Source organism: Grammomys surdaster, unplaced genomic scaffold, assembly GCF_004785775.1.
Source record: "Grammomys surdaster isolate TR1022 unplaced genomic scaffold, NIH_TR_1.0 125630, whole genome shotgun sequence".
NCBI lineage: Eukaryota > Metazoa > Chordata > Mammalia > Rodentia > Muridae > Grammomys > Grammomys surdaster.
The window spans coordinates 414,029-430,375 of NW_021620469.1; the positions used below are offsets into that span (position 1 = coordinate 414,029).

General features: G+C 41.8%; 2 protein-coding genes across 4 annotated transcripts in view; one reads left to right on the top strand and one right to left on the bottom strand.

The window, feature by feature from the left end:
• Parp4 (poly(ADP-ribose) polymerase family member 4) overlaps window positions 1–1,894 on the bottom strand; it is a 90,911-nt gene extending 89,017 nt beyond the window's left edge. Inside the window, exon 1 of the mRNA XM_028787390.1 lies at window positions 1,833–1,894. The gene's annotated coding sequence lies outside the window, so the exon portion shown is untranslated. The remainder of the gene's footprint in view (window positions 1–1,832) is intronic.
• A 338-nt stretch (window positions 1,895–2,232) lies between these two features.
• Window positions 2,233–16,347, top strand: part of Cenpj (centromere protein J) — a 49,737-nt gene continuing 35,622 nt past the window's right edge. For 2 of the 3 annotated variants that reach the window (XM_028787427.1, XM_028787429.1), the window contains exons 1-3: window positions 5,447–5,491; window positions 11,189–11,687; window positions 12,289–12,412. In XM_028787427.1, coding sequence (XP_028643260.1) covers window positions 11,250–11,687; window positions 12,289–12,412 — 562 coding nt within the window. In that variant the 5' untranslated portion in view covers window positions 5,447–5,491; window positions 11,189–11,249. Of the gene's footprint in view, window positions 2,250–5,446; window positions 5,492–11,188; window positions 11,688–12,288; window positions 12,413–16,347 lie in introns of those variants that run through there. The other variant, XM_028787428.1, reaches the window with a different exon arrangement.

Sequence of the window (16,347 nt, forward strand, 5' to 3'; positions counted from 1 at the left end):
AAACAGACATATAGGTGGTGCTGACATAGAAACAGACATATAGGTGGGTGCAACAGGAGAAGATGTAGAAATAAGCCCACACAGCTACAGAGACCTAATTCCTGACAAAAGCTTAAGGAACTACACAGTGGAGAAAAGGCTACCTCTCTAGTAAATGGTATTGGTAGTCTTCCCCACCCACGTTTCTTCCTTTTAGGATGTCCTAGAGTTGCCCATCAAGAACTGTCTTCCCTGAGACAGGTCCCAAGCATTGATTACACAGCTGTTCTCCACTGTCGTCATCATTTATATGTGATGGCAAATTCTACTTAGGAGCTATGCTTTATTTACATGCCTAGCTAGAATCCAGATCACTTTAAAACATACATAAAGCAAAGCCCATGATTATAGAAAGACCTTCTGATACTATTAGCATGGCCAGACTAAATGGCATCAGTAACATACCTCTGTAATGGAATGCTTAACCCCCTGGAAAACAGATGGATCTTCACGGCACAGGGTGCTAAACCTGTTTACCTAATAAGTACTTCCTGAATAAAGATGGAGTCAAGTGTGATGAAAAATTCTGCAACACAGTCATACTCAAGAGTGACTTTCTCTCTTGAAAAAGCACACTTGGGTTGCTGCCAGTTATGTACTGTCATTTAGCAGTCCAGAATCCACAGAAGGCTGAGGTCTACTCACTCCATTCCCTAATGAATCATTCTGCATCGTGGCAGGAACTATTTTACAGATCTATATCTTCTGTAAGGGGCCTTAGGACATAGGATTCCTGAAAGAAACACCTTGCTGGGAACAAAGAGGCTCCTGCAAGAGCCTTATTTTAATTAGGTTTCTATTGTTGTCATAAAGATCATTACCAGAAGCAACTTGAGGAGGAAAGGGTTTATTTCACCTCACAGCTTACAGTCAAACATGAAAGTTTGGGCATGAACTCTAGACAGGAACTTGGAAACCACTAGTTCTCAATCTGTGGGTCTCGACCCCTTTGACGGGGTCTCCTAAGACCATGGGAAAACACAGATATTTTTACATTATGATTCATAACAGTAGCACAATTTAAAAAATTGACTTACTAAAGGCTATGATTGGGATGTAAAATGAATAAATTAATTAATGGTCAAGGAAGAATGCTGCTTGCCACCTGCCCAGAAGCGGCACCTACAGTGGGCTAAGCTCTCTTCCTTCAGTTAGCAATCAAGAAAATGCTCTGCAAACACACCCCAGAGGTCAATTTGATGGAGGTGATTTCTCAGTTGAGGTTCACTTCTCCCAGGTGTGTCAATTTAACAGCCAAGACTAGCCATAGTACCGGAAGTACCTTTTAGTAGGGCAGAGGCATAAATCCAACACAAGGACTTGGTTCCTGGCCTATTCTCTTTTTCATTAAAATATTAAAATTATTGTAACTGCCATAGGTAAGGCCTAGACAGATTAAGAAATTCCTTAATTTCTTAATCTGTCTTGGCTAAAATTGCAAATTAACTTACAGCCTCTTTTAATTTTTTGTCATAATAGGACCTGGAGCTAAGCCTTACAGTCAGTCAGGTTTGGCTAAATTTCAACTCCAGACCTCAATGAGTTAATTTCTTCTACCATAAGTTTCCTTGGAAATTCAACTTTCAGAAAGTAATGTTGCTGAAAGTAATGTTTCAGAAAGTTCTGCTGCAGTTATTTTCCCAGAACAGCAGTGGATCTGACAAGGTTGACCTCCCCGGCGCACCCGTCCTAGGGCCGCACGGCCCCTGTGCAAGGCCTCGGCGAAGGTGACAGCCACCCGGGACTACCTGGACGCTCGGGCTGTCAGACGGCTTCCCGGGGCACCCACGCACCTGCTTGGAGATCCCGTCTGGCCCTTCCTGCTGTCGGACGATCCCCTCGTCGCTGCCCGGCAGCTAGCTTTCCAGCCGCGGTGCTTCCGCTCCGGGCGCAGCCGGGAGAGGTGGGGCGCGGCGGGGCGGGACCGTGGCTGCGTCTCCTGAACCCCGGACCTACACGCAGTTGCCAGCGCCCCTTAGCGGGGTTCCCTGCCACTGCCCCTATCACTTCGCAAGAAGGCCCGGCCTCAGCTTCCAAGATCAGCCTAGCTTTCAGGACTTTCAGTTTCTGTTTCAAACTGTAAATTGCCAGTAGGGGTAAATCCAAAGTTTGAATCTGGAAGACGTGATGGATGGATGGATGGATGGTGACTTTTGACAGAGAAATGATTATAGATTGGGGCTAAGTAGCGTGCTGGAATCCCAGGGCAGGTAAGAAACAAATTTCTTATCACAGAAAATTTAGGGCTGAAGAGCTAGGTCATTGGTAGAGCGTTTGGGTAACATTTGTGGGCCCCTGGGTCCTATTTTCAGCATCAACAGTGGAAGGAAATGAGAACTTCTGAGTTTGAAGCACAATAGCATCCGTCACTAATTGGTGACGCTCAAACGATGGGACTAGGGCTATACAGCTCAGTTGGTTATTAGTTTCACATGTGTGTGCCCTGGGTGCTACAATCAGAAATGTACTGAATAGGGACTGATTTAGAAATATTCTGATTCCTCAGAATACGATGAATGAAATGATAATATAAGGTCTAGACTGGAGAATTGAATGTAAAAGGTAGAGCTGAATTTTGACGACATGATTTTTTGGGTGCTGTCCTCAGGTGCCAACTGATCTGGAGCTCATTAACTATGTTTGCATGCATACACATATGTGTGCTTATGACCTCTCTTCTACTTTGACATGACTCTGGGAACAGTACTCATGTCATCAGGCTTGTAGGGCAGATGCTTTACCCACTGAGCCACCTAGCCAGCTTCCAGCTTTTTTTCTTTTCAAAATGTTGGTGCTGTGTTACACTCTGGTCTTTATGCTTACCAGGCAAGCACTCTAGGGACTGAGCCAACTCCCCATCCCTAGAAAGTTCTTTACTGGACTGGGGATATGGTTCAGCAGGTTACAGTGCCTGTGTGAAGCCCTGGGTTCAGTCCCTAGCACTGTATTAAAAACGGTTGGTGGTATATGTCTGTAATTCCTGCAATCTGGAGGTCGAGACAGGAGGATCAGAAGTTGAAGGTTTTCATCAGATCTTTAGTGAGTTCTTAAAAACAAAGCAGAAAAGGAAAGATTCTTACTGTACGAGTTTTTTGTCTTGTTGCTCTGATAAAAGCAGCTTTTGGAAGGAAAGGGTGTGCTGGCTTACAGTTCTAGAGTGTACAGTCCTTCATGGCAGGGAAGGTCTGACGGGAGCAGGAGGTGTCTGATCACATCTTGTCCACAGTCAGGAAGTAATGAGTATTATCTGCGTTCTCTTTAATTCGATTCAGGTCTTTAGCCTGTGGGATGATGTTACTCATGGTTTTGGCACAGCTTATCCACAGGAGGGGGTTACACAATCAATAGTTGAATAGTGTGTTATTTATTTTATTTTTTATTCTTTTTTTTTTTTTCAGGATAGAGTTTCTCTGTATAACAGCTCTGGGTGTCCTGAAACTCACTCTGTAAACCAGACTGGCCTCAAACTCATAGAGATCCTCCTGCCTTTGTGCCTTTGGAGTGCTGGGATTAAGGTCGTGGACCACCGTGCCTGGTTCATTATAGGGCTTTGCTATGCCTCCTTCGCCCAAGTGGTGGGATGACAGGTGTACGCATCGTACCCTACTATTTTTTAAATGTAATCGCCAGGCAATAATTTACATATTAAAATCTTAATAGCTATTTTAAATTTGAATGTGAAGACATGCTTTGTGGTACATACCTTGGGAAGTGAAGGCAAGAGGATCAGGAGATAGAGATAGGTAGGTAGGTGGGAAGGATGAGTGTGATAAAATTCATTAATTTATTCAGACAACAAGCAATGTGGCATAACCCACTATACAGAATAAAATGTAGGCAGAAATAGTAGAGGGTATTTGTGATTATTGTCAAAGACATACATTTTAAGAAAATGATTTTTGGGCTGCTTTCAGGCCAAAAGAAGACTGTTTGAACTTTCATCCAGCATCTTAAATGATTAACTATTGTCTGATCGGTTGTAGGGCAGTGGATGGAACTCAGGGCCTCTGGTACACCAGACAAGGGCTTTGCTACCCACTGAGCTCCATTCTCTTTTCAACATCTTAGGTGTGTGATCTTGGAAGTTTTGGACTTTGGCTTTTTCATCTATAATGTAACCTAACAAAACAAAACTCTCAAAACCTTTTCCCAAGTCTCCAGGTTTGAGGTGTCTGTACAAATTTTAATTATCTTTAATAATAGTGATTTATTTGAGCTAATTAGTATAAAGGGCAATTCCTTTTGATGTCCTTTTTATATAGAATCTCATTTTACATACTGGCCTCTAACTCACTGGAGGATGACCTTGAATTTCTGATTCACCTTCCTCACTTGAGAGACTGGCCACCAATTTTGGGTTATACAGTGCTGAGGATATAACATATTAGGCAAACATTTGATCAACTGGAGAGGAAAGGTAGGATGACTCAGTGGTTATGAGCATTTGCTGTTTTTTTTCTCTCAGGATTGGGTTCAGTTTCCAGTTCCTACATGGTAGCTCACAAACATCTGTAGCTCCAGTTCCATGGGCTCATGGGATCTGATGGCCCCTCTGACCTCCACAGGCACCAGACACACATGTTGGGGTGCACATATTAACATGCAGGCAAAACATGCATGCACGTAAAGTAAAATAAAATAGTAAAATTAGATATTTAAAAAATATATTTAGTTTACAATGTTGTTTAAACCTGGTCTAAAAACCGTGGTAACATGATTGTTGTAGCATCCCTAGATTAAAGGGTCATGTCTGTATTTTGGAAGCCCTCTGGTGGGAATACAAATGAAATCTGTGCTCAGCATTCCACATATAATTTTAACATTTGCACTTTCAGTATTCCATATAAAATTTAAACACTGAATGAACACACTTTGTGAAGCCACCGACTAGCCACATAATAGATGATTATTTCCGGAGTAAATTTTTCCGCGGTTATCTTCACTTATTCTTCCTACCAAACAATGTCACTTTTTTGTTTTAAACAAGTATTTATTAAATCAAACCCATCCAAAGAGAAAAGCGAAGGCAACGAAACTCTCCCAAATCTGTCGTCTTTTAGATGTGGTTTCAGTCTCGGTGTTTCTGGCACAGCAGTGAACGCTCTCTGTTACCGCAGGGGTCAGGTCTCAAAAGGTTGACTTAAGAACAACAGCTGTTGATCGGTGCCCGCCGCGAAAGAGCGCGCAAAGCACATCCCTTAGCAACGTTTATGGCGGTGTTGCTGGGAGTTGTAGTTTGCATGTGCCCTAGACGCCTTCGCGCAAGCTCACAGGGGCTGTAGGAACTACACTTCCCAGGAGTCATTGGAGCATGGCTGGGCGGGGCCAGTCCAGGAGGCGGGGCTTTGGCTGTCGAGGTGGTTGTGGCGGCTCATTCGTAAATGCCGGGCCTGCTTAATGGTGACTGTATCACTGGTCAGAGAGGTCTGAACCGCTGTGTCTTCGAGGAACGGTAACTGGTGGGCGAAAGGAGCGGAGAAGCCCTTCCGCTGCCCGGTTCCTAAGCTTGGGCTTTGGGGCTGGCATGGCGCGGAGGACTGGGAGCCCGCGGGCGGCGGTGGTTCCGGGGCTTAAGCCCGCTTTGTTCTTCCGAGGACCCGGGGGAGATCGGTCCTCAAGGGGATGGGCCGGGGTGTGTGTTTCTGTTCCGAGCGACACGCTCGGGCCAGGTGCAGTGGTGCCGCTTGCAGTCCTTCAGGGTCCATCTCGCCTTGCCTTGTCCGGCTTCTCCAAAAGCTTTGTTGCTTTCAAGAAGAGTTGTGTTTCAGGGGAGGCGGACCTGTCAGCTGAAAGTTTTCAGGGTCTGAATTGTCTCCTCGTATCTTCCTCTTCCTCCAGTGCCGATAATCTATATTTTGTATAGATAGCTTTAAAGATGTCAAAGCTCTCAATTAGTCGATTTTTTTTTTAAAGGCAGCGTTATCGATGTACAATTAATTTACGGTAATGCCTACAGCTTGATAAGCAGGTGGTGTTGTACATCAGATTTTAATGTCAGAGTTTACATAACAAACTGTCATAGACAGTCTATTATTTGTAGTTTACCTAGGGCTTTGTATAAGTAATAAAAAATAGATTTAGGGGAACATTTTTGGCGTTCTTGAGACAAGGGTTTGCTATGTAGCCCAAGCTGGCCGCCCACCTCGAACGCTGTGTTACATACAGGTGTGCATCACCAATGCCAACATTCCTATACTTAAAATTGGCAGTAAGTATAGTTTTAGGATCATAGTAATGGAACTGTAGCAAAGGTACAGAAGTTTTAGTGCTTTAAAAAAAGGTGTGTGTGTGTGTAAAGACAATGTTAAGATGCTGCCTTTATAAACCATTACACTTTGGTCAGTCTAATAGGGAATTGTTGACGATTTTCACATTACAGAGTGACTTTGCAACTTGTTTATTTTCTAAATTAAGATTTCTTATTTAGTTTAAAGATTACCTTTTAAAAATATTTATGATTGTTGTGTATATGATATGTGTTGGTTTCATGCATGTCATGCATGTATGGAGGGCAGGGGACAATGTTATACACAGGAGTCGATTTCTCCTTTCACCTTTATGTGGGTTCCGGGACCAGCTCAGATTGTCAGACTTGTGCAGTAAGCACGTCTCTTCAGCTCTGGATTTTTTGTTTTTGTTTTGTTTTTTAAGACAGTTTCTCACTTTACACTCACACTGTCCTGTGGAGCTTGCAGTGTATCCAGACTGGCCTCATGCCCATGATGCTCAGCTTCCTTCCTCACTGCTGGGGTTACACTTGTGAGCCCCTAAGTTTGATTTAAAACAATTTCTTACTAAGGATGTTGAAATTTAACCAAGGTTAACTGAAAAATCCTTACATTGCCTTTATAGGTAGGTTCCTAATGTAAAAACAGTTAGGATTATCTTTCTTACAAGAGATTTAAAGGAAATTATTATTCAGGAATTAACAGTTACTGGATACAGATAGCTAGTTAATGTATGCTACTCTTAAGTATATAATACACTGTATATACTTCCTGCAGGCCCTTTCCCAGTAAGAACCAGCCCCTATCTTTCTGGGTGTTCTAGTTTGGCTCTCAGTAAAATACTGACCAAAAGCAACTTGGAAAGAGTTTATTTCAGCTTACATGTTATGGTCTATCATCCAGAGAAGCCAGGGCAGGAGTGAGTCAGGAACTGATGCAGAGACCACAGAAGAGTAATGCTTATTAGCTTGCTTCATGGCTTGCTTTCTTATATAACCCAGAACCACCTGCTTGGGAGAGGCATCACCCACAGTGGCTGGGCCCTCCCATACTAGTCATTAATCAAGAAAATGCCTCCAGCAACATGCCTAATGGAAACAACCTGATGGCCAGTCTGATGGAGGCAATTCCTCAGGTGAGGTCTGTTATCCTAAGTGACAAGAACTAACCCCCACACTGGGTCTCTGCCATTCTTGCTTTTATAATTCCATTTTTCTCCACCTCGATAGTTAACTTTATGCATGTGTACCACTTGTGTGCCCAGTGCCCTCAGAGGGCAGGGGAGGGTGTTGAATCCCTGGCAGCTGGAGTTTTGGATGGTTTTGAGGTGCTGTGTTGGTTGTGAGACTTAACTCAGAACCTCTGCAAGAGCAGTAAATGCTCTTAACCACTGAGCCATCTCTCCAGCCCTGTCTATATTTCTTACAGTACATTTGCTCTTGCTCTGTACTTTGTGATTAATGGTGTGCCTTGGCCCATTTCTTTAAGGTTGTTATTATTTATGTGTATGTGTGTAAATGTAATGAATGTTTGCCACATGGGTGCGAGTGCTGGCTGAGGTCAGAGGTGGCATCAGACTCCCTGCAGCTGCAGTTACAGGTGGTTGTGAACTGTCAGGTGTGGGTGCCAAGAACTCAACTTGGGTTCTTCGGAAGAGCAGGAACAACTCTTAACCACTGAGCCCTCTTTCTAGCCTCTTGTGGGTTTTTTTTTTCAAGACAGGGTCTTACTCTGTAGTGCAGGTAGCCTGGAATTCATAGTGTAAGCCAGGTTGGTCTGGAACTCATGATAATCTGCTTGCCTCAGCTTCTAAAGTGCTGAAGTTATAGGTGTGGGCTATTGTACTTGGCTTGCTTGGTTAGTTTAATATACGGTACTGAATCTAGGACCTCACATCAGAAAGGGTGTACACATCAGAAAGCCACATCTTGAGGCGGGGGCTTACACTGTATCTCAGGCTGGCCTGGAACTCCCTCTGCCTTGGTCTCTTCAGTGCTGGCTTAACAGGTGTGGGTCACAGTGCCTGGCTTACTTTCCCTTCATTGCAAGTGTCAGCTTGTCCCTGTATAATCGTAGTACACAAGGCTTAGAGGCAAAATTGCTAGATCAAGGCTTTTGTGCATTTTACGGTTTGGATAGTTAACTCCTTTATCTCCAAAATATGTTATATATCTAAGGACAACTTAATAAATGCATTTCTGTTTTTTTTCATATTGAATATTAGCTGTCTTTAGTCTTTGCCAACCCAGTGAATTGGGGCAAAAAAAAAAAAAAGGTATATTGCTACTGTCATAATTTTTGTTTTTTTCAGTGGCACGAGAATGAACATATTTTGATGTATCTTTTTTATATCTATTTTTCTATTTATATCTTTTGTATTTTTAAATGTGCCACTTGAAAGCCTAGATACATTCGTTTACCTTTGTGTTTCTGTGTGTGTGCACACACGCCTGTGTGAGTGTGTGGTGTGTGTGATTCAACTTCTGTCCACAAGAAGCCCTAAGCTCCGGGCTGCTCTTCTTCACCTCTTCCACTCTCCCCTCTTACTCTCTCAGCTGCCTTATACTCAATACCTAGCTCTCTCCACCTCCGGAGCATCTACAAAGCCAACACATCCACTGTCCCCTACCAATGTCCTGTGTCTCCTCCCTCCTTTGTACATTTCTTCAATTTCCTGAGAACACTTTTCCTATGAGGCCCACACTCTTGTGTCCATAGATTTGATAAAACTGAAGTTTGCAATCACACCTAAACGCATCGTGAGCATCCTTCCACTGTGGGTCTAGATCCTCTAGATGCAGCTCTGTGGGAAGAGTGTTTATTTAACACGTGAGGCCCTGCAGTTACTCCTTACCCTCCTTACTCCCCAGATGTGTTTTCCCTAGTTTTCTCATTTCACTGAATGGCAGTCCTGTTCTCACAGTATCAGGAAGTGAGAGAAAGACGGTAAAGGAGAGCACTGGGTCATAGAATTTTTACTGTATGAGATTCAAAGCTTGATATCTCCCTCCCCACAATGTGTGTGTGTGTGTGTGTGCACTTGTACTTGTGCTCACATGTCTGTATTTGTATGCGTGTGTTGAAGGAGAGTCCAGAAGAAAGGACTAAGAATATAAGAATGCATATTCTGCTTCCAAGCCTATTGGTATAAGAATGTGGGCTTCATTGGAACACATGTTCTGAGGAAGGTGAAGAAATGTACAGACAAAGGGGGAAGGGTGCCTAGCACATTTTGCTGGTGGACGTGTTGGTTTTGAAGACACTTGGGAGTGGAGAGAATCAGTCATTAGAGTGTAGTTGCAGGTGAGAGAAAAGAGGGTTTCGTGGATGAGGCGAGGGGTGGCTGGGAGCCAAGGGCCTTTTGTTGGACATAGGTTTCCTTGCAGAAAGAGATGAGTCTGAAGCATTTACAGTGGATAGTGATTGTAGGAACTAGTTATTGGTGAAGACTAGAGAGTCTAGGCAATGGTTTGTCTTCCTCTGATCTCATAAGCTCTATAATTTTTTAAAACTCCACCAACTCCTCTCTAAATGAGGCCTCTATTTCTACCCTGCCTAAGCTTATGGCTTCTTTCCTCTGTTTAACTTTTATTTTCTTCCAGTTGTTACTATTTAGTGTACAATTAGTGTCCTGGGTGTTATAAGAAAGCAGTCTGAGCAAGCCATGAGGAGCAGGCCAGTAAGCAACACTCCTTCATGACCTCTACATCAGCTCCTGCCTTTGGGGTCCTGCCCTGGCTTCTCTAAGTGATGGACTTAAAATTTTTAAGGTGAAATAAATGCTTTCCTCCTCAAGTTGCTTTTTGTCATGGCGTTTTTCACAGCAATAGAAACCCTAAGATACTTGTTAACAGCCACATGTCCCAGAACCTGAAACAATAGAAGACGAAATTAGAAATGTTAGTAGAGGAAAATCAAACATATTAAAGGATGGAGCTCACTTTCCCTGTGGTTTTTTTTTTTTTTTTTACTTACACAGTAGTGCAGTTCAACACTAAAGTCTGATGAATCACACAGGATGCTCCTATAAAAGCCAGTGTAATTTGTATTGTTGAACATTGAGTGAACACAAATGATACTTTGGAGTACTGAATTTATTTTAAATGCAAATTTCTGGCTTATTTTTTAAACAATTTTAGCAAATAAATTTATCACCTTCCTTCTCTTTGCATGGGGCTAGGCAGTGGAGGATACACAGGCTCTTCCAGGATCTCCACAGTTTGGTAGAGTGTGAGTGATCAGGATAGCAAAATATCACTAATACTGAGATTAGTGCTAACTGTTGAGGCCAGGGCAATCTGGAATATAGACAAGGACTGTCAGTGGCTGAGGAGTTGTGCAGGTTGGGAGGAATGTTACAGCAGGCAAGTGGAGCTGGGTGTGTGCTGTTAGGGTGATGACTCTTTTGTTCATCCCCAGTGGGGCAAAGAAGCATGTAGTACCTGAAATTGATTGTGCTTTCCAGAGTGATCTAGCACTTGCATATCTTAGTGATTGAACGATTATATCAGTAGTGTCCAGAGGTCTGTGATCTACTCACCTTAGATTTTTGAAGGCAAAACTCAAGCCAACAAAGCAGTTTATTGCTTAATTGCTTTTTTCATTAAAGTCTTTTTAAATGTGTGTGTGTGTGTGTATGTGTGTGTATTTACACATGTTTGCATGTATGCTGTGCATGAATTCTGAGTTCAGAGGATAACTTGTAGGAGTTGTTCTCTTTTTCTACCATATGGGATCTGGGGATTGAACTCATGTTATCTGGTTTGTTGGCAAGCACTTTTACCCACTGAACTAACTTGTTGTTCCCTGTTTAAGTCTCTTGTGTATTTAATATTAGTTTTAGTATTGGTTTGAGGTTTGGGCTACTTTGGGGTAAAGCATATGTTTTAATGAACACTTATTGTCGGCCTTCTCTTTTACAGGTGTTGGAAGTCAATAGGTGTTCTGGATTTCCCAGTGTTTAAATTGGGTCGTTAGATTAAGATGTTCCTGATGCCCACCTCTTCAGAATTAAACAGTGGGCAGAACTTCCTAACCCAGTGGATGACCAGTCCTTCTCGGGCTGGGGTCATACTAAATCGAGGATTTCCTATTTTGGAAGCAGATGAAAAGCAAGCAGCTACAAATGTTTCTACCAGCTTCCCTGTTAAGGCCACACATTTTTCAAGTAGCTTCAGTATTAGTAGTGAAGAGGATTCATTTCATGAAGAACAGAAGATGGAGGCTGGAGGACCTTATAAACCGTGGTCAGAAGATCCCGAAGCTCATCCAGTCTTTCCTTCAGTTAGAAAGGAGCCAATAGCATCATGCCAGGATGCCCTGGGATGCCAGGGGGATAACAAAAGTGACTTTATGACTGATCTTGCGAGTGAATTCAAAGAAGTGGCTAATAAAAACCCACTTTTTAAAAAACTGGAACAGGTAGGGTTTGGCCTTATAGATATTTATTTGTATTGTTATAGGCATTGTAGAACCAATCATCTTGTTACCCATTAACTCAGAATCCTCAGAATTCCGATTTTTTTTGTCTAATGTGAAATATTAAGATGTATTTGGTTTACATATATAAATAAAATATGAAGCAGTTAAGATAAATTCATGTTTTTCAATTGCCACCTCATTTGATAAGAATGAAGTTAGAAATGGTTGATCAAATATCAGAAAATAGTTGATTTCCTGGTATACCCACCCTCTTACAAAACTCAAAGGGGTTGTTCCCCCCGACCCTCATTTCTTACTTGAGATACTGATATGATTTACTTTAGAAGAAATTAGATTTTAGTGTTCTTTTGGCAAATGTTTACCACAATGGGTAAACACCCCAAATGGGTAGCTTTAACTGGGAAGCTGGTAGAAACATTTGTAAAGCAAATTTGTTCTTGTGGCAAAGATTTACTTTTAGGGGAGTCTTTCTCTGAAATTATTTGTCAGGGACAATCTGGGAAGGGAGAATGGAGAAATTAAGATCAATGGTAAGGGATGTCAGGAAGCATAACACTACTTTGATTTTACATTTAAAAAGCTGAAAGAAGTACAGCAAAAGAAGCAGGAAGAGCTGAAGAGGCAGCAGCTGGAACAACTGCAGAGGCTCATGGAGGAGCAGGAGAAGCTGCTCACCATGGTGTCTGCGCAGCACATGTTTCCAGGTATGTTTTCCTTATCCGTGGCCCTCAGTCAACGTGAGACAATGTTACACGGGCTGCTGCTTATCTTAACTGCTTGGGAGAACATTTCTACATTCCTGTCACAGGTTGGAAACTCCAGCTTCTTCAGGGCCAGGTGGATAAGTGTGAAATGATGATGTAATAATGCTTGGACTGGAGGTGCTCTAGCATTCTGGAGTGTATGTGCTATACTTCAAGACATTCTCGTATATACATGGTCTTGGGGATGAACCTAGGGCCTCACACGTGCTAACCATTTGCTCACTGAGCCACATGCCCAGCTAGCAGTCATTGATTTGGGGTAAAAAAAAAAATAGTAGAATAGAAGCAAAGTTATGTGTGTAGTTACTGGTATCCAGCTTCTGGCTAATGCATGGAAACTTCAGGGCTACAGTGGTAAAACTGTAGAAACTATTTTGCCTGACTGAAGAGCTGTGTTCCTAGGGCAATAGGTGGCAGTATTCTCTTCCATGCTGTGTCTGTTAACAAAAAGCATTTGGAGCTTACCAGAGAAAAGAGCATTGAAATTTGATCTGGAGCAGTGGCTTGAACGCTTTTCTGACCACACGCCATAGTAACAAAAAGATTCTCAGTCCTGATTCAGGACAAGCAAATTCCGTATCAGTGCTTGTTGGTGTGCCTAGTGTGAGTAGTAGGGATATTTCCCATTTGTCTGTGCCTCCAAAATGCAGAGATTACAGGTGTGCACCACCATCCTCAGTTTATTCAGTATGGGAGATTGAACCTAGGGCTTTGTGCATGCTAGGCAAATACTGAACCAGTTGGGCTACATCCCCAGCCGTAATTGTGAACATTTTCATCTGAGGATAACATTGTCAATGGATCATGTTTCATAAATTACAAGCAGTGATCCAGAGCAATGTGTTTGCTTTTTGGCACTACCCTGTAAGAGACACACTTTAGAGGCTCAGTAAAGGCCCGCTCTGTTTGGTTCCTGTGCTAGACACTGAGAATACAGAAGACACTTGTGTGAATATTTAAATGAGTGTGCCAAGTGTGGCTGGGTGGAAGAGAGTTGGGGATAAGAAGTTTGGATGCTTTTTTGGAGAAATATAGAAAGCCTGTAGTCTTTATATCTATATATAATTTTATTTATATATCTGTATCTATACAGACACACTCACATAGACACACACACACACACACACACACAGTAGACAGAGACAGGGTCTCATTATGTAGCCCTGCATGCCCTGGAACTCTTTATGTAAACCAGGTGGGCCTCAAACTCTGTCTCCTAGGTGCACCACCACACTTAGCTTATCTTAAAATAATTGAATAGTTTGTAATTGCTTTGAGGGATCCATAAACACTAACGATACTTTGAATACCAGGCTATGACTTTTTATCATAAAGTACAGATATGATAGAGTGGCAGGAGCAGATTGAAGTTACTAATGTGAGAACTAGCCATGCTGAATTTGGGACACTTAGCTTGAACACAGCAGGATTTTGAATTTTCTTAATCTGACTTACTTTTTTGGTGCTGGATAGTGGACCTAGAGCCTTGTACCTGCCAAGCATATGCTCTGTTGCTGAATTCCATAGGGAGTTGGTTTTCAAACTTTGTGGTTTCAAGACCCCAAATCTATCTCTTTTTCTTTTCTTTTTTAAATGTCAAGGTCTAATTTATTTTCTTTTTATTAAAGATAGTGGGTTTCATTGTGGTATTTCATACATGTATATTCACTGTACTGTGGTCACACTCTGTCTGTCTGTCTGTCTTCCCTTTTCTCCCACCCCACCAACTGCACTCTCAAATTATTGAGGATTTTTTGGTAGTAAAGGATGAGCAGGTCAGAGTTTTAGTCAGCCCTTGATTGCTGTGATGGGATACCCAAGATAAACAATGCAGAAAGAAGCACTGTTGATTTGCCTCATGTTCTGAGGTTTTAGCCCATGTTGCTGGTCCTGTCTGTTGCTGTGGCTCTGTGGCAGCTTCATATTGCTATGGTGGGAGTAGGTAATGGAGGAGCTGCTCACTTCCCAATGGCTGAGAGGTAGTGTCCTCCCCGAGGGGAAGCCGACATGACCTAATTCCTTCCTACTTGGCTCCACCTCCTAAAAGTTACGTCATGCCTGAGTATAGTTACCAGTTGGGCAGCAGGCTTTTAGTCTGAGTGTGTGTGGGGGCTGTATTCTGGAAAGCAGTGTGGAGGTTCCTCAAAAAGTTGAAAGCTGAGCTACCACAAGATGTAGCTGTACCGCTTTTGGCCATCTATCCAAGACTCTCAGTCTTGTTTGGATTGGAAGAAGTCAGCTGATTTGTATACTTCTATATCTGGTCTCTGGAATGATATTGTTTTAGTAAAGTATTTGAAAAGAATTTCTACCTTTTATATAGCTACATTATTAGGGGAAAGGAGTACTTTAATATCTTTTCAGATAATTGTGTGCTAAACAAGTGGTCTTCTTAAGTGGCTGTTCCCATTATGGAATCTAAAACCATATCAATGAACTTTTCACAATAAGTTGAGTATCTAGATATTTTGAATAAATTGTTTTGTATATATATATATATATGATTTAATATATATTAATATATATAATATATAATATTTTTATATATACATATATATGATTTAATGCATTGATCATCTAGAAAATAGCGATTTGATGAGTTATGTAGGTTTTCAGAACATTGACAGATCTCACACAATACAAAATATTGCATATAGCTAGATGTAGTGGCTCAAGCCTTTAATCCCAGTCTTTGGGAGGCTGAGGCAGGCAGATCTCTGTAAGTTCAAGGCCACCTTGGGCTACATAGTGAGTTCCAGGTCAGTCAGAGATACATAGTGAGATGCTATCTCAAAGCAACAACAACAAAAATTGCATGTTTTAATATTACTATGAACCCAATCTTAAATGTCTTGAAGTATTATAAAGCTTCCTGTAGCAGTAAATTTGGGCTCTACTGCTTTGTGCTCCTGGTGGGTTGTCTGCACACATGTACCAGTTAATTTTAAAATGCCTTGGCTACTTCAAAGGCTGGGCACTCCTAAACCTTCCCCTGCTACCCCATGCCCAGTTGGGGAAGTGGCCAATGGCTACCCACCCAAATTCTCACATGGCTGATTGGCTCTCTGTGCAGCTCTAAATCTAATCCATCTTCCGCCACATCATGACGATTCTCTCTGTTCCTCTCTCCCACGTCCTAGCCTGAGCAAATCTAAGGGTCCTGTCTCGTCTCCCTTTGCCCAGCCATTGGCCACTGGCATCTTTACCGATTGATCAAAAACCAACTGGGGACAAGGACCTTCAGAGTTTGGACACACAGATTTCTAATTAAATTAAAGCAGTAGAACCAGTGCCCAACAGCTGCCAGATTCACTGTGGCAGCTGCCTTCCAGAATTGCAAGTTTTATTTGAAAGACCAAATTATGTCTTTAGCAACATATACTGTGAGCTGCTTTCTTTGAGGTCACAGCATTTATTCTTTTTTGAGAAAATGTCTGTCAAAAATACAGGTTTAAATAATCACGGTTTACTCGTTTTTTTTTTTTTGTTTGTTTTTGTTTTTTGTTTTTAGCTTGGAGAACCAATTAGCTTGTTTTTTCATTCATTCATCCATCCATTCATTCATTCTTTTTTTTTTTTTGCACCTTCAATGTATTTATAATTTACTAGGTTTTTTTGCCTGATTTTTAAAAATTTTTATTTTAAAACGTTAATCAAAGGCTTTATAAGTTTGGTAATGCTCAATAACAAGATGCCCATACACTCAGTAGTATAGTGGTTTACTTGTTCTTGTAAATCAGAGTATTGTTCCCTGCAGAAGGGCAGTCTGCAGTTCAGTTGCACAGCCCCTTCATGGTTTAGAGTAGGCATGAGTTATGTGTAATTGCCATTGCTTAAGGTTTGAGATTTAATAAAATTAAATATATTTAAAATTA